Below are 21,196 nucleotides of genomic sequence, written 5' to 3'. Positions count from 1 at the left end.
ACTCAATAAAATTATTGTGGATTTGAAAAAAAAATATTAATGTTAAGATTATTGATGAGGATCAAACTTTGATTTTGTTATGTTCTTTTATTGGCATGATGTTATATGGGAGAGATGAAATCTCTATTGAGGATGTTAAGGCAGCTCTGTACTCTAAAAGAGTTGAAGAAAAAGGTGTTAGAAAATTAGACTCAAAATTCAGTGAGTGGTTTGATAGCTAAAAGGAAGAGGTAAAGAAAAGAGTTAGGGAATAATAGAGATTAATCAAGATCAAAGTCAAAGACTAGGAAAGGCAAATGTAATTAGTCTCACAAGAAAGGGCACCAGAAAGTTGAATGTCTTAAACTTGAAGTTAAGAAGGAGACTAGTGAGAACTCCTCCAGTAGATGTTAAGACTGTCTTAATGGTATCTAAGAGTTGCTCTAGCAACAATTGGATCCTTAATTCAAACTGTTCATACCATATGTGCCCCAATATTGATGGTGGTGTTGTCTTAATGGGAAACAATATATCCTATAAGACTGTTGGTATTGGTACAATTCAATTCAAGATACATGAAATAATACATCGTATACCAGATTTGAGAGAAGTTTGTGATTCCAATGTGCACAGCCATATATAAGCAAACATGAGCACATGGGATCATCAGATTTGACTGAGTACTCTACATCTGAAACTTTTAAGAACAGGATCCTTGGAACTCTAAACGTAATTCAGATCATGAACATGTGGAGATATGTACATTTCACATCTCAGAGCAATGCTTGGTGTTTGTATCTGGTGTCATCAGCTTCCCTTTCCCACTCAGGTAGCCTTTTGCCTAGCCGGTCACTAACTCAGCGACTCGTAGGCAAGCGTACAATTTGAGAAAATGCTGGACCTTAAACATCAGTCTCGCGAAACATGCCATACATCTGATTCTGCACAGCTTTAATAGCAGCAACTTGAGCAGCAGTTACGGCCCCGTCTACTTGCTCATCTACCCCTGGGACAAGAGCAGCTTTCTCCGCAGATCTTCGAGCAGCCTGATTCAATAGAACATGTTTGAAATTTTGGATCATGCATGTATCAGAAGACTACAAAGATTAGTTAAACACACCCAAAAAAAAAAAGATTAGTTGAACACAATGGAAGCACAGATACTTGAACAGCTTGCCGGACAGCAGGATCTGATGGGACTAGAGAGTTCTTTAGAGCTCCACAATCCCAATCGCCTGATCTTGTCTTGCCAGTCCGGAATGTGTATAATCCAAAACCTTGTTTCTTGCCCTCATGCCATGAACCTTCATGACGGTGACCATTAGCAAAGCGATAGACTCCAAAACCATGTATCTTATCACCAAAATACTCTCCAGATTACTGGTCACCATTCCTACAGCAACAGAAGTTCTCTGCTGTTAGGACAACATCACACCATATTGATCTATCAAACAAATTATTATACTATGACCGAGCTAAGATTTTGAATGCTTCGGTTTGTAAAGCATGCTCTAGCTATGATTTCGGATTTATCTTGAATAGGTTCTAAAATCAACAAAAAACTACTGACATGAGGAGTCAGAAAATTACTAGACTTCTAGTCATAATTAAATGATCAATCCGCAATTAACATGGAGGAAAACACAAAACAACAAGGAAAAGCACCAATTCACAACGAATCTAAATCTTTTAACCACAAAAGTAGCTAAACCAATCTCATATGCAGATGAGTATTTATATATAACAACATAAGAAGAGAATAACAGAGCATATCTGTGGGTGAATGTACCCGGATGTTGTGGTCACTAAAGAAACCAGAAACAAAAATAAAATGTCAATCAGGATACTGAAAGTGGCTAAATGCTGTTTTATAATACCATCTAAAACAATCGGACGACCAAGTGTGACAGGAAAAACTAGAGGCCTGCATCTGGATATTAGACTGGAAACTGCAAACCCCATATAACCCACTAACATTAAAAATGCCACTGAAACCTTCTATCGCAGACTAACTTCAATCTAATTTCATGAAAAACCTCCGATGTTTGCCTTGTGAACTGGTTCAAATCTTCACCCACAAGTTACTCAATAACATGACTAGAATTAACAAAACAATCAGTTGATAATTTCGATCACTAAAAAATGATCTCATCCTTCTCAGACACCAAACATTAGACAAACCCAATGTGAAAACCAGTCAGACGACAATGATAATTAAGTCAGACAGGTGGCAATGTGCAGTCCAAATTTGAAACTTAAATAAGTCAAAACTCAGACTGAATCCACACTTCACTGTTCCATTAATTCGATTCAACAGCAGCTAAATATAAGTTCCACAATCAATTGCAGGAACGCTCTTCCTTTTTCCACTCCAAATTTCCCCCCAAATTGTGACTGATAACAATCAAAATTAAAATGTGCAAAATTTTTGGACAATTAAATAAACGGCAGAACAAAATTTTAACCCAAAGAAGCTAACGTTGAGGAAAATTCTTTACCTGAAATGGTAGCAGCCGATTTCATGCTTGACGCCGGCCTTGAAACCCCCAGAGTAGCGACTGCCGTCGGAGCATCTCTGCAAGCCGACCCCGTGACTCTGACCGCCGGCTCACTCGCCGAAGTAGCTGTCCCCGCTATAGAACATATACACCCCGAACCCGTGCCGTAGGCCCTTGAGGTATTGCCCCCAGTACCGGCTTCCCCGCGCCAGGTCTCGATCCCGTGGCCATCGTACTTTCCGTCGACCCAGTCGCCCTCGTACCGCCCCTTCGCCGCGAAGAAGCGGTACAAGCCGCTGCCGGTGCATCAGCCACAGTGGAACTCCCCCTCGTAGGAGTCGCCGTTGCTATAGACCTACACCCCCTCGCGGACGGTCCTCCAGTTGTACTCCTCCTTCTTCTCGGATTGGTGGCGGCGACGGCCGTCTTCGTCGCCGATGAACCACTCGACCGAAGAAGCGCGGCAGGCGGCAAACGAGGCGACCGAGATGAGGGCGGAGCAAAAGAGGAGGTTGGCGAAGAAAGGGAAGTCACGCATGAGGTAAAAGAAGAGGAGACAGGGAAGGAGGAGGAAGTGGTGATGGTGGTGGTTCGGGCGGCGACCGGGGCGGTGGGGCTTCTCCTCCTCGTAGTCGGCCTCGGCGACGGAGGAGATGCTCTGGATGGAGTATCGACCGGCGGTGGAGCGAAGGAGCGAAGACCGCGTGCGGGTGAGCTGACTCTTGTGCACCTCTATCTCGATCAACCTCTCGTCGCAAGCCATGGCGAAGAAAGAGGAGAATTTGAAAGGGGAAACGCTTGCGGAAAGAATCTTGCACTCACATCGGTGACCAGATCTCTATGGGGAGCATGGTGTGTTTGATCCAAAACCGACGGACATGATTTGGCTTTTAAGGCTGTGAAACATCCACGCCAAACGTCTTCGATCCTGCTAGCCGTGATACTCGGATGTGCTGTGGACCATCGGATTCGGGTAGGATCGATCGGCACTGATTTCGGATCTTGGATCCGCCTTCGGCACGAGGGACTATTTTTTTTTTTTGGCATCTTCTCGCATAAATTCTAAACATATTTACTCACATCTTTCCCATCCATCAAAATCTAAAGATATATTATATATTTATAATAATAAATCCTAATTCACTAAGGATTCCTATTCATTCTTGAATCCCTAATTCTACAAACAAACAAAAAAATATATATGTAATTAAGAGTACTTCAAATCCAATTGGAAGTCTTAAAATACTTAGCATACCTTACAGATCTAGTCTTATATATTTATCATATCGGTCAACAATTCATGATTTTGAGCACATTATCTTACTTCAACATAATCCGTATTTATCATATCAGCCAACAAGAAAGTCTTGCATTGACTCTGCTTAAACTCGTAGCATTAACCGAGTCGTGATCGACCAATATGATTCTCTTCGTAAGTCCATACCAAATCTTCCCATCTTTCCCGAGAAGCTCATTTCTGTCTACGATTGACCTTGACGAGCTTGATTCAGTACATGTTTCTTTGCTCTCCTATCTGCACAGCTTCTCATATAAACATGGATCATTCCTGATTGACAAAAACAGGGCAATTAATGGGAGATGTGCTTCCATTTTAATGGCACAAAATTTTCAGTCCATTATAACTTGAATAGAGTTCACAGATTGTATACATCGAAAGCAGAATTCCTTCCCTTTGGGAAAAAAACATATATATAATTAGAAGCTAATGGAACAGCCTTAAAAGATGGCATGCCATTGGAGATCACCGAACGGAACGCAAGTAATCAGCAGAAGCTCCACAGCGTGATGTCACCTTCCTCTTCCCACTCCTCAGATTGCGACGGAGCAAAGAAGGCAGATGCATTGAGCATATAATCCATGCACTTTGGTGACTGGAAAAAGGCCTCGAAATTAATCGACGGGTCCATCAGAAAATGCCCACTCAGCATTCCTTCTTCCTCGGGGCTTGTCGTCCTCGACGTTTCATCATCAGAGGTATCTGATGACGGTGGCCGAAACGAATCAAGAGGCGAAGAAGGCGGCGTTGTATCAGGGCTCGGAAATGGTAATGCGGCATTGGCAGCGGCGGCGGCAGCAGCAGCAGCCATTCTCTGGATGGACCTGGGGGACATGGTGGTGTCCGGAAGCTGAATGCATGGAGAAGTAGGAAAGTTCAATCTTGCGGAGTTACCCTTGAGGCAGAGGAGTGCCGCATCGTAGGCCCGGGCCGCAGCCTCCGGTGTGGAGTAGGAGCCTAGCCATATCCGGGTCTTCTGGTTCGGTGCTCTGATCTCTGAGACCCAAGAGCCCCAGCTCCTCATCCTCACACCCCTGTACTGCCTCTTGCCATTGCTGCCGAGCTTCGGTGGGAAGTTGGTGCCATGAGGATTGTTTGCAACTCCAATGTAGCCATCTGCATCTTGTAGAACTTTGCTGCTGTTCTTCACCATGGCTGCTCGATGATGCGCTTTTGTGCTGTCCGCTCTGTCTGTCTCTTCAGCACAAGCAATTGCTATCTTTCTTGTATGCTCGAAATGGGGCGGCTTGTAGCTTATTTATAGAGGACAGTTTGGTAGAGCTCATGCGGTGAAAACCAGGAAGCAAGAGTGAAGAGTAATAATTTACCATTTATGTTGTTCATACCATAATCTACATACGTTACTATGCAGGGAACCATCAACAATCCCTCCTCGTGAGACTAGTCAAGGTTATAATAGAAACTCGTCATGCTGGCTTCATGTTCTTGAATGACCCATCTTCCAAGTAGATCTTTGCTTCCCTGTGATGTATTTTTAAACGTAGAGAATTGTTTTATCGCTTTCTAGATGGCTTTGCTTACTTTGTTCAAACGCACGATGGCTGACAAACATGAAAGCTATCAGAAACATTAAGACTCGGAGGCAGCTTCCAGGAGCTGAAGGTGAGAGGAAAACAGCTGGTGACATCGATAGTCGGGGAGACATCAAACTACTAACTCTAAATAGCTGGATCTCCACTGTCCTCCTGAACTAAACCGCGTCGGTGACTCAGAACCCCAACACCTGCTTCTCCCTCGTCGCCCATCGGTATCACTTTCACATGACGGATTTCGGCCATGGATCATGGTAGCACGAGGATAATATTGTTGGACCTCATTCATTTGAGGAAGCCGAACTTGGTATATTACATTCCTTTGAGGAAGGACGCCGTCCTTGGTATATTACGGCTGACAGAATATTGTTCGTACGTCATCTTAGATCGGTTGGTGCGTACGTACTTTCCAGTGACCTTCTTAGTTATCGGGCTCCCGATGGGGACGATGGGAATGGAGTTGGAATCAACTTTGACCATTCCAAACTCAAGCATATGATCTAAGAAATAATGTACTTGCAGTTCATACTCTCTCGACATGGTGTTGCCGAATTGGCACATGACGTTTTGAGTTCCTTGCCGTGACTTCCTCGAATGAATCATCATGTCCCAGGAAGCAAGAAGCGAGAGCTAGAATAATTTGAGAGAGGGCAAATTCTTGAATCATAATCATTTAATTCAAATAAAATATTCTACTCATGCCATTAAAATGAATAGAGACCATCATTGAGACTAAACAAACAAAATATAGAAGGAAAACGAGAACACCAACCACAGCTTCAAGGAATGTTCCTACTGGTTTCACGTCTCACAATAATACAATAAATAATTCGAAAACATCTGCCTGCATCCTCTCTTCTTTAATGTATCAAACTATCCTCTCTTCTTTAATGTGTCATTTTTTTCACATCATTGACCACCCACAAACCTTTAGAAGGTCATAAGATCTAATAAACAAGGAAAGACGAGGATGCTTCAGTTTTTAACAGATTGGAGTGAGAAATTGGAGGAGTTTGGTTATCTGGAATTGGAGGTTTCCATCCCATCCGCTACATAAAATTGACGTGTAGAGGGGAGAGATAAATAAGTCATGTAAAATTGGTCTCAAGAATCTGTATGCACAGAAGATTTAGGAGATATTAATTATTTTCGTGACCCAAAATTTAGCGGAACAAATTTAGCAAGATTCCAAAGGATTAAACCATCAAGAAATCCGTGTCTCATATGATCATATGATCGACTTGACTAACCTTCTCATGGGCTTCGAAAATATCAAAGTCAACACATGCCTTCAGCATTTCAACTTGTATACAGCCAAAAAACATAAAATAAAAACATAGTTTACCGATGGTGGATTTTTAGGCACCAGACGAGGAAAACTTGCGGTTCACAACCTTTTCTTAGTCATCTTTCTAATGCAGCAAATAATTTTGGGCCAACAAATTATTGCATTGAGCAATTGCAAAAATTGAACAGAACAGCGACATTATATGTGTTTCATCAGTCCGATATCAGATATATCAGACAAAACTTAAAGCTCAGTTGAATTCCAGGACAAAGGTTCGACCAAGATTTACAGCAAGAATCTGAGAAATAAACAAAGCAGAAGCATCTCTCTCCCGTGATCCAATGGGCTTACGGAGCTGGCCATTGCGGCACCACCATCGGGGCCGATTGCAGGAGAGACACCAGGAAGTGCGAACTCCCCCGACACTGATGACGACTTGGGCGACTCTTTTGGTGTTGGCACGGCGCCACCTGGTTGTGGTGGGAGTGGCAATGGCGTCGGAGCAAGGAATAGGTCATGCACTAGTGTTGTTGGTGGTGCTGTGAGCGAAGGAATCTGAGGTTGCACTGCATCAGTCAACGGCATGCAGCGTAGTCGTATTACAGATCAGATTGCAGATGTTTTACGCCAAAAAAAGTAGAAATGAGCCATTGAGTATCAATAATTACCTGGGCAACGAGGTTGAAGCGACGCAGTCAACCTGCAAAAGGGTAAAATGAAATCAGTAGCTGGAATTTACAAAGGAATATATGATGGGAAATACCCCACCAAAACACATGCGTACTTGGTGACGATGGATCCATTGACGAAACCACCGTAAGTACAGGAGGTGACGCTGCAACCAGCGCTGCTCGACCTGGCAGTAATATTTCCGAGCATAAGATTGCTACCTCTGCATTGCATGCTCGAACACGACACCGACAGGGAAGCTGGCGTGCAGTACAATCTGCAAAGATCGCAAGCATTATGAGATAGAAAAGGAGTTGGGAAGAGAGGAAACGAGTTTCTAATTACTTGAGATTTCCTGGGCCGCAACTGCACTGGACGCACTGGCTAGCAGTGATGGAATAAGTGCCGTTTGCCACAATCAAGCCGAAATCGGAGGCGTCATTTGGGAGCATCGATGCGCATGCTGTATAGGAAGGTGAAGAGGAAGCAGTAAACTCAAGTGTAATTATAGGTGAGTCGATGGGATATCAACTTGCAGCAGATGAACTCTTCCATCACAGAAGAAATAAGCACATACTCCCACTAGGAAACAGAGTCTAATTTAGACTTGACAGAGAACAGAAACACTATCGAAAATGAAGATCATCATTCAGGTTAAACTAATGTAATAACACAAAACACCAACGTATTTATCGGTAGAAAATGCCCATAAGATGAATGATGCATGAAATTTTACTGACTGAAGGGCTGTTACTCTGTCAAGAACCAGTGTTTTGGCACAAACGTATAGGATGTAGCTAAGTTCCAAGTACAGATTGTATTCAGACTTTGCAACGATGCATTGAGTAGCGATAGATCAGCAACTGAGTAGAGCTAGTGGTTTTCACCTGGCAAGGGAATGACGAGTACATCGCCGGGACTGATCGCAGCGGGACCGCCCACCGCGTTCACGTTCATGATGTCGGTCGCCGTGGTGGAGTACCCGGCGGCAATGCTCGGCACGCTGTCCCCCTGCCTGACGACGTAGGAGAGGTAGATTGCCGGGAGGAAGTTGTCGGACAGATTGAAGCAGGCGCAGGGGAGGGCGATGACGAGGGTCCGGCCTACGTCGAGCGCGGACGGGTCGGGGATGGAGTTGGCCTCGCGGATCTGGTCCGGGGAGGCGAGGCCGCCGAATACGGACGAGGCGACGTAGGCGAGGGTGTCGCCGGGGCGGGTGCGGTACCGGGCGGCGAGGGACCGGCGGATGCCGTCAGCGCAGGAGCAGCGGGTGGGGATGCGGAGGAGTAGCCCGGCGGGGAGGATGCGGTCCTCGACGTCGGGGACGGCGGGGTCGAAAGCGTTGGCGGCGAGGATGGCGAGGGGGTCGACGTGGAACAGGGCGGCGACCTCGGAGAGCTTGAGGTCGGCGTAGAGCGTGTAACCGAGTAGGGCCGGGCAGGACTCAGAGCCTGAGCAGGGCTCGATGGTCGACTTGGCGAGGACGCCAGTTAGGAGGAGGGAGAAGAAGGCAATGAAGAGATGGGGGGAGGAGGAGGAGGAGTTCTCCATGTGCATGCTTGAATCGGAGAAACCAGCAGATGGTGGTGGTGGTGGTGGTGGTGGCCAGAACTCGCAGATGCCTTGCTTGGGCTGGTGGTGCAAATGGAGGGAAGGAGGAGGAAAGGAAAAGGAGGAGAGATGAAAGAAAAAGCCTGCGGAGCAACGGTCCGCTTCCCCGTGATTTCAAATGTATCGAGAGGAGAGAAAGGAAGTGACAGAATGGAGTGGGGACGCTCTTGTGCTCTTTATGAATTCTTTGTTTGGGAGCAAAGTTTGATTCTATGATGAATTGTAATGTTTATCAAAAAGAAAGTAAAAGGAAAAAAAAGACAAGTTCTTCCATCATCAATGTTGTATATAAGTATCAAAAATAAATAAATAAAATAGCTATGCGATATATTCAACATATAGATGAAATCATTTTCACAAACCGAAAGGTAAAAAAATTACAAACATAAAATATTTTACTTAATACAACTATGCGACATTAGAGAAATTGTATGGGTGTTGGTTGGTTCATAAAAAAAAATCATGATGGTGACAAAAATTATGCACAACCATTCGACATGGTGGTGACAAAAATTATGCACAACCATTTTGACTCATTCTTTGGTCTTCGTGACTCATTCAAGGCCTTAGTCAAGTCCAAGAACTTAACAAATAAATAATGTTGAATCTTGGCCTGGCTCGATCGCCCTACTTAAAGATCAAACATATATAAGAAAAGAGATTGAAATGGTCACAAACGACAATTAGATTTTCTTTCTTCTTCTTTTTTTTTTTGTTGGGAATGATAATATACATTATCTCTTGATGGATGCAAGATTTCAATTTAGGGGTTAGCTGCTGCCCAAACGGAAGACTTTTCTCTAGTTAATTATATTGCATCTGATTGAATCATAAGACAAGCAGTTAATACTGCGTAGCAATGGCTGATCCAATTGCAGAGAGAGAGAGAGAGAGAGATGGTCAATCGACGGTGAAGCCTCTATTTATTTTTGATACACTAAGAGTGTTTTGTGGAATAGTATAATATAGTTAATCAATTTATTTTTCAGGGGAAAAAAAAAGGGGACAAGCAGTTAAAGCCATGCATGCATCCTTCGTCCAGCAAGCAGTACACACGTACATGGTCGATGAGTCGCCCTGTAACTAAGATCTGAGACATATAACTAAATGTCTTAGCATTCCCTAGGCAGCAGTAGTTAAAGAAGAAACTCTCAAACAAAGACAAGGGGACTTCCTTCTCTAATCAAACTAACTTCAAATGTGAAGATCTCAACTTGTGGCCTCGTCAACTGTTTGGACAAACTCTTGGCTGTTCTGCAAGTAGATATACACCCCCCCCACATACTATATTGAGTTGGTGGTTGCTGTGGCAGTTCTTTTAGTAAACTTCTGCTTGAGTTTAATGGTAGGAAGAGATGGGAATGGTTGGTGGTCTTCTTGTTGACAGTTTCCAGGCTGATCTCAGAAGCTTTCATTCTTGGGATTCTGTACATGTGAGAGGCTTCTCGGGTACCATTAAGGAGATGCCAAATTGCCTCCTGGAGACAGCTTTAGCTAGTGTGCTTGAATATTGCGAGGAGTTGACCATAGTTGGGAATCAGCCATCAATGAAGCTGAGTTGGTAAACGTTTGTTCCATAGTGTGTGATGATAGCCTCCAAAATATTAGCATCGGAATTGAATGTAATACATGATCTTAGAGAACTTATGGTTTCTTCTTCTTCTTCTTCTTCTTCTTCTTCTTCTTCTTCTTCTTCTCTTGTGAGGAATATTAGAGAAATTTATCTAAACCTAGTTTATCTTAGGACTGTTTTCGTTATGGAAATTAAATGATATTGTTGGAAATAAAAGGAAAACTCGATTTTTAACTTTGTATTCTTTCTGGTGCATGATTTAAAAGGCCGCAACGGAGATTAATTCATATTAACTATGAAAAAACGATGAAGAAAAACAAAAACACATAAGAAGAATGCAAATTTTGGTGTGATTTGGCTTGCAAGCATATGTAGCTCCCCACACTAATCAGTCCCGATGGATGCAACTATTAGGCGCCAAATTAAGATGAGTTGGGAGACGATGGAATGCCAAACTTGAGACGGTGGTGGAAGTCGAACCATGTAAATTTTCGCCGTCATGTATAAGCTAAAGCCAGCATGTATCAGCCTGAGAAGCTTCATGTCATGGTAGGCGATAGCCGCCATTTGTTTGTGTTTGGTTCTGGGTGACGATAAGGACGTCAGCCCTCAAAATTCCATGGGGTTGACCATCGCTCGCACCAAAACCAGGAACACTTGGGAAATATCACCCTCTTGACTTGAGGGGCATGCGTCATTGTCAGTTGGATCGATCGTTGTTTGGAGCTACTCCCCATACGTCTTATTTTGCTGCATAGAAAATTAAGGCACTGTGTGAGAGCGAGCCTTTGTTTCTTGCTCCGTCTAAAACCCTTTAATACGCCTTCGACGTTGACTCCCTTGCCTCGGTAACATCATTTAGACCTCTAGAGAGAGAAAAATAGGGGGTGGGGGTGGGCATCAACTACAAGAAGATCATGTCATCGAAGAAGAAGAGGAAGCAGCGTATAATGCACATAGATCTGTCCTTGGAAGCAGCAGAAGATGAGGAAAGAGAGGTAGAAGGGGGTCATGCGGTTGGTGATCAACACCACCACCAACAAGAGGAGGAGGGTGGCGAAAAGATCATTTTGATTGGAGGCAAGCAGGGAAGCAGCCATCGTGAGGAGACCCAAAAGGAGGAGAAAGATCAAGGTTGTGAGAATCCCATAGCAAAAGATGCGATCGAGGATGAGGTTAGCTAATTCTCTCTTTTCTTCATACCTTCTTCTGTTGTACGTGCTAAGCTATGACCTTTGAAGTCGTCTGCAGTTGTGCGCGTTGCAAGCTGAGATGGATCGTATGAAGGAAGAAAACAAGCGATTACAAGAGGTCATCGATCGCATCTCGAACGATTATTACGAGCTACAGATGAGATTGGCAGACATCCAACAGCAGGGGCAGCCAAAAGTAATCATTTTACACCTGAGTTCTCTTCCATCCAATCAAAAGATTTTGATGATTCAACTCTTGCGGGCTTATGTATTCAGGAGCATCGAGTTTCGCTTTCGCTCGGAGGGGGGAGCTTCCAAGAGCCGATGAAGGCCGGCGAGAGCGAACAGATCGAGGAACCATCGGTGGCCGCTCAAAGCGGCGACTTAGGTGATGACAACGAGTTGGGCTTATCCTTGAGTCTGCGAACATTTGCAGGCCCTCATGCAGATACAAGTGAGGAGAAAGGGAAGGGATCGAAGAGCTGGCAACCACTTGATGACAAGCTGCAAACTGGTGGGTTCTCCACCGTCACAAGTCAAACCATCAATCCAACCACTAGAAAAACTAGGGTTTCAGTCAGAGCAAGATGCCAAGGACCGACCGTAAGTCTTACTGAGAATGAAGCTTTTACATGCATCTCTTTAGGAAAATTATGTCCATCTTCATGGATTCGAGCTAACTCTCTTTCTCGAAGAGTACTTATAGATGAATGATGGATTGCAATGGAGAAAATATGGGCAAAAGGTTGCGAAAGGGAATCCATGTCCGAGAGCTTACTACCGATGCACCGTCGCACAGGGGTGCCCCGTTCGAAAGCAGGTAGATAGCAGAACTAAGCCCGATTTTGATGTCGATAAGGCGTTGATGAGATTGGTTGGCAATTGGCAATCAATTCAACAAAGATATTTTCGTTTGAACAGGTGCAGCGATGCCTCGAGGACATGTCGATACTGATTACGACTTACGAAGGCACACATAACCATCCCCTACCTGTGGGCGCAACCGCACTGGCTTTCGCAGCACCAACAGCAGCTACTTTTATGCTGCCGAACGACGCACCTTCCTCATCTTCCACTGCGGACACCGCACCATTGTCATACTTGAACCCTTACCTGGCGAATCCCTCTCCCCATTTACCGCCCATGAACAGCCTCACAAGTTCTACTAGCTATTCCAGCATCTTTGGTGCAACTAGCAGCAATGACCATGGGCGCCAACAACCTTCCAGTGCAACGTACCCGTGGGCCGCCTCCTCCATTCCAAATCCTGGTTTTGCTGGTGGAAGTTCTTGGCTACCAAATGAGGGGACCTGGAACAGTGAGAGTGCCAACAAGTCTTTGGCAGGAAACATCGGTGCTATTGCTTCAGACTCAAAGTTCACGGCCGCGGTCGCAGCAGCCATTAGCTCGTTCATAAACAAGGATAGCCAGACTTGGGCACAAAAGGATGGGGAGAGTAGCAGTAGAAGCAGCAGCAAGTGGGTGCTCGAGTCTCTCTCCAACAGCACCAAAGATTTAAGCTGAAGTGATTTGCAACTTGTTTCGTCCTTCATGTCTCCAGTTTCCTTCCTCTTATTCCTATGTCGAGGAAAACAGTTTTGGGGAAACCCTACATGCTTCCCTTGTCAACAAATTCGGCATTGTTCACCGATCATGCACGATACACTGATCCTGATTTGAATGATACAAGCAACCGGATAAATGTGCGCTTTGTCATCACGAGGGTTTTCCTCTCTTTTTTTGCCTTCGCATTGTAAGAAGTATCTTGAGTTCTGATAACAAACAGTGTAAGCAACATCTTGTGACAGTCCTAAGTTTTCTACTTGTATTGGTTCCATGATGAAATCACCATTTGCGTTATGTTTATGATGCAGTAGACAATTAGCACCGATCATACCACTTACCGATGAACGTAAAAGCAAATCTGATGAAATGGGATTCCCTTATTTAAGCATACTAAAAATCATCTCACATGCAGCTTCGAATTTATCTAATACAAGCATGCAAGCTTGGGGGTGGACACAGCTGACCAAGAAGAAATTTCTTCGGAATCCATGAGTTGCCTAGTGCCAGTTCACAGAGAAAGTTCATTCCATCAAGAAACAAAATTTGACCAAGTTAAAGCTATCCGCCGATTGGTCACCAATGTTGTTCGAGTCGACTTTTACCTCTGATGCATACAAATATTGACTGTTCTTAACGTGCATCTCATTCTTGTTCTCACTTGGTTCTCCAGCTTCTTAATTTTTGACCAGTCCAACCGTAAATTCACAGGTAGAATATGCTTCAAGCTTGTTGAAATGGTTCTTTTTTAGTTTTCAGACCATATCATGATTTTTTTTTCTTAAATGTATTGATGATAATCATCTTAAGGTGCATCAAAATTGCAAACTGCAAATTCAGGGAAATTTTTGTATGGATTGGCATTTAGATATGTTGCATGATTTCTTCTTAAAAGTCGTATTACAGAACATGTATTTTAATACATGAAGCGAAGAACAATGCAATGCGAATAGCAATAAAATCTTGATCAATCATATCATAAAATATCTTTGGTGGAATTTAAATCGAAGCCTACACGTTACATCGAAATCTGAATCATGTATCAATCAAGAAGAATGTTTTGCCCCGACATTTTACATCACATCCTGTGATTATGTCTTCGTTGCAATCCAAGTCGAATATTCTTGGTGATCAACTAGTTTCTTATGTTCATATCCGTGTAAGGCTTCCACTGGTCAAAGTATTTTTTGTATCACGAGTATAGTTCGACCGAATAAGAAGGGCTCGTCAACCCACTTTGGCGTATTCAGTTTTGTCCTTGTAAGGCTGGATTGCTTAACGAGAATGAGTGATTAGCGAAGTCATCCCATGGAGGTGACTTTGACTTTTTGGAAACAGCAGGAGTCCAACTTGTCATTCCAAGTCAACGCCAAACCATGAATAATCGTAGAAAAATACTGTGTGGCTGTGATGGAGTAGCAAGTGGATACTGTTCACCAAAGGACAAAGTCCAATGTGAGAGGGAGAAAATTAGCTACCATGAACTTTCTCCGGCCTTGAATTGAATATTACGCACTGTTAGAGCAGAGAAAGATTGATCTTTCTACCGAGCGATTTATGTCAGTGACAAGATTAATAATTACGTTTTTTTTTTTTTCCTACTATGAGGCTGTTGCTATCTCGAAATGACGGGGGAAGAAAGAAAAAGACGGGAAGAGATGCAGAAAATTCAGGCTGAATCTTATTCTACAGTTCTTGCGCGGTTATTAAATAGGAGAAAAACTCTTACAGGGTTATGAATGTGATTAGAAACATCTTTTATAACCCAGACATGCTTGTTTCTCGTGTTTCCGAGGAAGAAAATAGATCTGATATATAGTTTAATTATGCTATGTTTTGCAATAAGAAAGAATCGTGTTTCAGGCGACTACTCACCCTGTCGGATTTTACCTCCGACGAATAAATGATTCTGTTCCAAAGAAAAGAAATGTAGGATTTTACAAACACATAATAGCTGCTATTGATTCTCTTTTATATTCATGGAAAATATATTGAAAAAAAAAGAAAAGGAAAATAGAGATGTTTGTGACCCACATAACACTAGATTTTGTTTCAACCTGAAAGTTAATGTGAACAGATCAATCAGGTTTATCATTAAGTTGCAAGGACTTGCAGATGGTACCGGTGGTATCGATCAGAGATGTCGCGGCACTGACTTGCAGATGGCCTCGACTGAGAGGTGCTTACAAGAAGGTGACGGAGGAGGCACCGATATGACCAGGGCGGCTGCTGCCGTCCCGACTCTGGTGCACAAATTGGGGAAGCAGGAGACGGAGGGAGACTTGACGGTGAACTCCAAGGTGTCATCCAAGTAGGCGGTGATAGTGACGGCAGTGGCGTGTCCAGCTTGTACTCCTGGGAGCGCGCGTTGAAGTCCTTGCAGAAAACCATCAGGTTGAGCCGGTCGTTCCCGAGGGCGAGGAAGGCGCCACCGGCAGGCACGATGAGGCGGCGTGGATCATCCCGGGCTTGGAAGAAAGATGGGCCCCGCTGATGCTTTCCTTTCCAAGTCTATTATTGGGCCGGCCATGAAGCCCAACTTCAGAGAGCCCGTGCCACTATTTGGGTTCACTAACATATTCTATTTTTGGCGGTTTTGCATATTTATATATATGATATTTGCCTCTCCGAATTTTATTATATATATATATATATGCATGATTATTTTAGATATTTAAAATTCTCCGCATTACTTTCACCAAGTATTTGATTCTTTATTTCCTAAAATTTGAAGGGGCAAATGTAAAGATTACTAAATTAAAACGGATAGAGAAGGGAATTAATATCGATTTAAATTCATTGTAATGGATGGTTGACCAATGAAGATTAAGGACAATGACTGCGAATTTTGTATAACAAAAAGTATATACGTTACAATATTAAACTCAAGTATAAAAGGGAAAATAAAAAAAAACAACATTAGGAAAAAAATTATATATAAGCAATTTTACCTTTATATTTTTACGCTATTTAATTTATAAATATTTTATGTTATACATATTTAAACTCGACTAGTCTCACCTAAAAAAAATCAATCAATAATGATAAGACCAACAATATATAAATTGACATCGAAGATGGGACAAGATATCATTATGAGATTTATAAGCGATGATGATGGTATTACTTATCTCTCTCCCAATTCTACTTGTCTCCCTCTTTATAAAATTTAAAAGTGATAATATTATATTAATAAAATTGTATTTTAGAGAGTTGAGTAAAACTGTGTCTATTCATGTTGCCATGATATTCATGAAATAAAAAATCTTTTGTAATTTATAGACAGGAAGTGAGAATATATATATATATATATATATATATATATATATATATATATATATATATATATATATATATATATATATATATATATATATATATATATATAAGATCAAATTGGACATCAGAAAACATAAAGGAAATCTCCTTAGAATATCATGAGTCTGTGAATCTCAAATAGCACCAATCATCATATATAAAGATCCATAATTATGAATGTATTCATCAACTATTTGGTTATAGAAGTGTCTAATCCTAATTATCATAGGATTAAAAATAAAAACAAAGTCAAGGTTGCAGGCAGAAGTCAGGTTGTCAAAGAGATGAAATGTTTTTCTTTTTTGTTGTTGTTGAAATCAATGTATGAATAATGATTTTTTTTTAAAAAATAATAATATTGTTTTTCATTTTCCACTTTCCTATTCTTGTGAGTGAACCTTATAGTTCTGCTTTCATCAGCAAAATGACTGGTTAAGGTTAGACCTGATGGTGGCAATGGATGCTAAATGTTTGGACGGAAGTCTCCCCCACCACCCATCTTGACAAGAAACAGCAACAGCAACAGCAACAGCAAAAGGAGTCTTCTCCCACCTTAATTGACCTCTCATTCCATCATTTTCCTGGGAGTTTGTGATGCTCAAATAAATTGGACTTGCACTACACAGAGAAGCAAAAGTTGGGATGACACCAACCTTTCTTTGCAACTGAGACTCCACGAGAAGTACGTAGAAGAGCTTTTAAGCATTATAAATAGTGCCCTCGGTAACTACATGCCGTAGTTAGTAGCTTTCAGTGCTGAGGAGCCGCTTGAGCTCGAAACATTAATTTTCTGCTAACTCCATGGCCCAAAACATCACGGCATCTATGACAACAGCAAAGAGTCAAGATGCGTGCCCACTTTGTGTGTGTGTGTGCGTGAGAGAGAGAGAGAGAGAGAGAGAGAGAGAGAGGTTATCCTTCTCTCATCTTAAATTACTCGTCCTTTAAAGATCGAACCAAATAAGAAGGAATGCAATATTTAAAACAAGATGCATGGAGAAACCTGTGGAACAGAAGTAAATAGTAGGCGTTCTTTAGGTCCGAACTTATAGTTCATTACTCCTCTGAAGATTATGATGAACAACAACATAAAGTCTTGATGCTTTTAACTCCATTCCTCCTCACCACCTTTCTTTCTCTCTCTTCCATTATGTATGATCTCGACCTGTCTGGATCTCCTTTACGCATGACGCTCTAACAGGACTACACCATTGAATTCGGCCGCCCACCCAATATACCAAATCCCACCTCTCTTTTGGTAAAGCACCGGAATCTTTCTTTTCTCCCACTTTTTCTCCCCGATCCTTGCACACACACGCACATATCGCTGCTACATGTGTTGTCTTGCAACGATCATCCTCTGCAACTCTTAAGAACGATGGAAGTCAATTTAGCGCATTAAAGTGTCTCTCCTGCTCATCTTACTCGTGTTACAACTCCATCTCACACTTGGCAATACACTGCATTTAATTCCATCCACGAGGAGTGCCCATGGCAAAGGTGAAGGAATATAATACGCCCAAAAGCGAAGAAAACTACAGCAAGTCTCGGTGTCGATGTCAATGTGTATATTTCTTTTTCTCTAACGAGTACAAGACCAGTTAATACCTATCATTCCATCGTCGTCCATATCCATGGATGACATACAATACCATACAATTCAGATGCCGGTTAATGACTGTTAACACCTCTCATCCTTCCCAACTCACATAAAATGATAGGATGAGAAAAATGTAAATAAATACTCCTTTTTTTTTTTTTTGTTCTTTTGACGATCTGATCACTTGCTTGATATCTAAAATAAAAACCAACTGCTATGTTTAACAACAGGTGATGAAATCCAATTTAGCGTTGTTTATAATTAATTCTTTTGTTAAATTATATGTTAATTATTTTGTTAAATTATAATATTTTTAATTTAATCAAATCAGTTACAATAGTTTTTATTACTAAATTGAAAACACTGTGACAATATTCAAAGAATACCGTAATTTATTTAATCTTATTATATGTCTTGAAATTTTATACAATATTTTATTTTGAGAGTTTTTAAATGATTTTTTTTATAGAAATTAAGAATATTTTGATATATTTCAAAATAAAGGATCACAAATCCTTTTTTGTATATCCCTAAATTTAGGTCTATAATTATCTGAAAATATTATTATACTTGTTTTCATTAATTGGAAAGTAAAAATAATAAAAAGGATGCATTCATAATTACAATGTATTTGATTGGATCTATAATGTTTTTATAAATGAGGTAGAAGAATATAATTCTAATCATAAATAATATAATTGAGTTTCAATTAATTGAAATCCTCACTAACCATAACTATCAACTGTTACTATAAGGTATTGACTTATTCGAAAATAATTTATATATAAATTTGAACGATAATGAAATAAAATTGTGAAGGTTTTGATGTATTTTCAAATAAAACATGATAAAAGCTCTAATTTTTCACACTTTATCTTGAATTTAGGTATAAATATTTCAGAAAATATTATAACATTTATGAAATAATTATAATTAAAAAGAATAAGATATTGTTTAATTACATTATCTTTTAATGGAGTGATGTGTTTACTGTACTAAAAAAATAAAAACTAAAAATATTATAGCTTTATTAAAAAACACTATAAAACTTGGCCAGTTTAACCAAGCTTAATTTACAAAGAAATCCCCTTCTCATAGTATTTTGGTTATTTTATCGAGGATTCTTGATAAATATATAAATGAGGGGCAATGACGCATAAAATATTCAAAATCTAAGGTATTTTTCCTAATATATTCGAGTATTATCTTATATTTTATATCAATGTTTATCTTATACCTATTATATTCTTTATACTTATTTTGTATGATTTATGGTAGAGCAGATTTTGGTTGTTGGAGCAGGAGGTTGATTCGGATCAATGTTTTTCTTCTTCGAGCTGGTCTCAGAATGAAACTTTTCAAATTACTTATCCAAACCCTGCAAAACTACATCAGGGCAATTCTTCTATGCTGAGGATAGAGAGGTCGAGGCTGGTGACAAAGTCAAGGGGACATTGATAGTTGGGGATCCTATGGAAGAGGCTTTGCCCAAAGTTTAAAAGCTGACCTAACTAAGCCGGTAACTCCAAACTCAGGAACACATTGTTGAAAGCTTAGAAGGGTAGCTAGATCGGCTTGTTCCTTTTGTCCATTTACTTTTTTTTCAAGTCAAGAAGTTCATTTTGATATTTAAGAATTCCCAAGAATAATGTAACTACTTCTTCTATATATAAAAAATTTTCTTTTCAAGTCAAAAATGTCTTTACAAATTTTTACTACAATTGTCGAATAAGTTATAAAGTTTTCCTAAGACACATTGGTCATTCCTCCTTCTGGCGCTTAAAAGGAGATTTTAGTTGTATGACTAAAGGCTGATTTAGATTCACCATTATTCTTCTTCTAACTGGTCTCAAAGTAAAATTCTCGAAGTCGGATGTTCGAACCCTAAAAAATTAAGTTGGGGGTATTTCCGATAATGTTCCCTTAATGCTTAAGTTGGTAATCTAATTGGACAAGATGAACTAAGATTAGTTTATATATATTGACGCATTTTTTCATCTCCTTTTTATAGCGGGTATTTGGGGTCATTATCCTCTCTCATTACATAGTTTATGTAGTAATAAGTATGTAAGAATCGATCATAACCATCATCCATTAACGTTGAGCTATTATATCCTCTCATTACACTATGGGAGCGTGACAATCGATCATACTCGTTCTTCAGTTGGCATTTATTGTACGTTATCACTTAACACTAATATGGTGATGGATGACCATTTAGGTGGCTTGGCCATGATGACTATGTAGAGCTTATCATTTGAACATGTGGATCTTATTAGTTTAACATAGGAGAGAGAGCAGTTATGCACGATAGCTACATTATTTTTATCATAACACTTTAAAAAATATATATGATAACTAATTATTTATTTTATGACTATATCACATATTTGAATTTTCTATCTAGGTTAATAATTTTATACTAGTTATCACATTTATCTATATATCTTGTTTCTTATGTTATTTATTATCATTTTTTATCACATATTTTATTTTATATTTCTTATTAAGTTAATTATATATTTTTATATTATTTTTATGTGCCTGATCATTTTGTAACACATAATTTGTAATATTTTACGTTTTTAATTTCGTTATTTTTAGACAACTATTATATCAAACTATGATATATTTGTTTCTTCGATATTTTGAAAATTTTATATAAAGCATTAAATTTGTTGCCAAATTCTAACATTTGAGAATGTATTCAAATGGCAGGTATTTCATATGAGAAAAATGGAAGGAGAAAATATAAGAAGGTACTTAATGATTGACCCGTCCATATATAGTGCTCGGTCTATCAAAGGCTTCCAACTACAGTAAACTAAGTAAGAACTGCTTCGATTAGAACACGACAAAGTTATTTATTAAGTTCCATTTTTGTTGAATTAATTAAAGCTGCAGTCTTGTAAGATAAGGAAGAAGGTGGTAGGAAGTGTAGGAACGATTGCCTCATCCATCGGTGTTCGTACGATCACCGACTCATCTAGCATTAATTGTGAATCTGTCCAATTAATACATGACATATTAGGAATCAAATTACGATGTTTTAGA

General features: G+C 40.4%; 3 protein-coding genes and 1 pseudogene across 3 annotated transcripts; 1 reads left to right on the top strand and 3 right to left on the bottom strand.

Moving 5' to 3' along the window:
- Positions 1-488: 488 nt before the first annotated feature.
- On the bottom strand, positions 489-3,336 carry LOC135651075 (uncharacterized; annotated as a pseudogene).
- A 719-nt stretch (positions 3,337-4,055) lies between these two features.
- Positions 4,056-5,222, bottom strand: LOC135651076 (ethylene-responsive transcription factor ERF014-like). The gene has a single exon (XM_065170867.1). It carries the CDS (start codon positions 4,925-4,927, stop codon positions 4,262-4,264), a length of 666 nt encoding a protein of 221 aa, XP_065026939.1. The 5' UTR covers positions 4,928-5,222; the 3' UTR covers positions 4,056-4,261.
- A 1,542-nt stretch (positions 5,223-6,764) lies between these two features.
- Positions 6,765-9,007, bottom strand: LOC103969604 (lysM domain-containing GPI-anchored protein LYP6-like). The gene is made up of 5 exons (XM_009383189.3): positions 8,172-9,007; positions 7,630-7,747; positions 7,400-7,561; positions 7,284-7,315; positions 6,765-7,181 (listed from the first exon to the last, which is right to left on the bottom strand). The coding sequence occupies exons 1-5, from the start codon at positions 8,839-8,841 to the stop codon at positions 6,901-6,903; spliced, it is 1,263 nt and encodes a 420-aa protein (XP_009381464.2). The 5' UTR covers positions 8,842-9,007; the 3' UTR covers positions 6,765-6,900.
- Positions 9,008-11,327: 2,320 nt separating this feature from the next.
- Positions 11,328-13,527, top strand: LOC135651126 (probable WRKY transcription factor 9). Its single transcript, XM_065170951.1, has 5 exons — positions 11,328-11,643; positions 11,720-11,857; positions 11,938-12,264; positions 12,368-12,481; positions 12,583-13,527. The coding sequence occupies exons 1-5, from the start codon at positions 11,386-11,388 to the stop codon at positions 13,183-13,185; spliced, it is 1,440 nt and encodes a 479-aa protein (XP_065027023.1). The 5' UTR covers positions 11,328-11,385; the 3' UTR covers positions 13,186-13,527.
- Positions 13,528-21,196: the final 7,669 nt, after the last annotated feature.

The sequence above is a fragment of the Musa acuminata genome, chromosome BXJ3-10 (assembly GCF_036884655.1).
Source record: "Musa acuminata AAA Group cultivar baxijiao chromosome BXJ3-10, Cavendish_Baxijiao_AAA, whole genome shotgun sequence".
Taxonomy (NCBI): domain Eukaryota; kingdom Viridiplantae; phylum Streptophyta; class Magnoliopsida; order Zingiberales; family Musaceae; genus Musa; species Musa acuminata.
The sequence above is the reverse complement of the archived record's forward strand: the minus strand, read 5'-3'. Positions and strand labels throughout refer to the sequence as shown.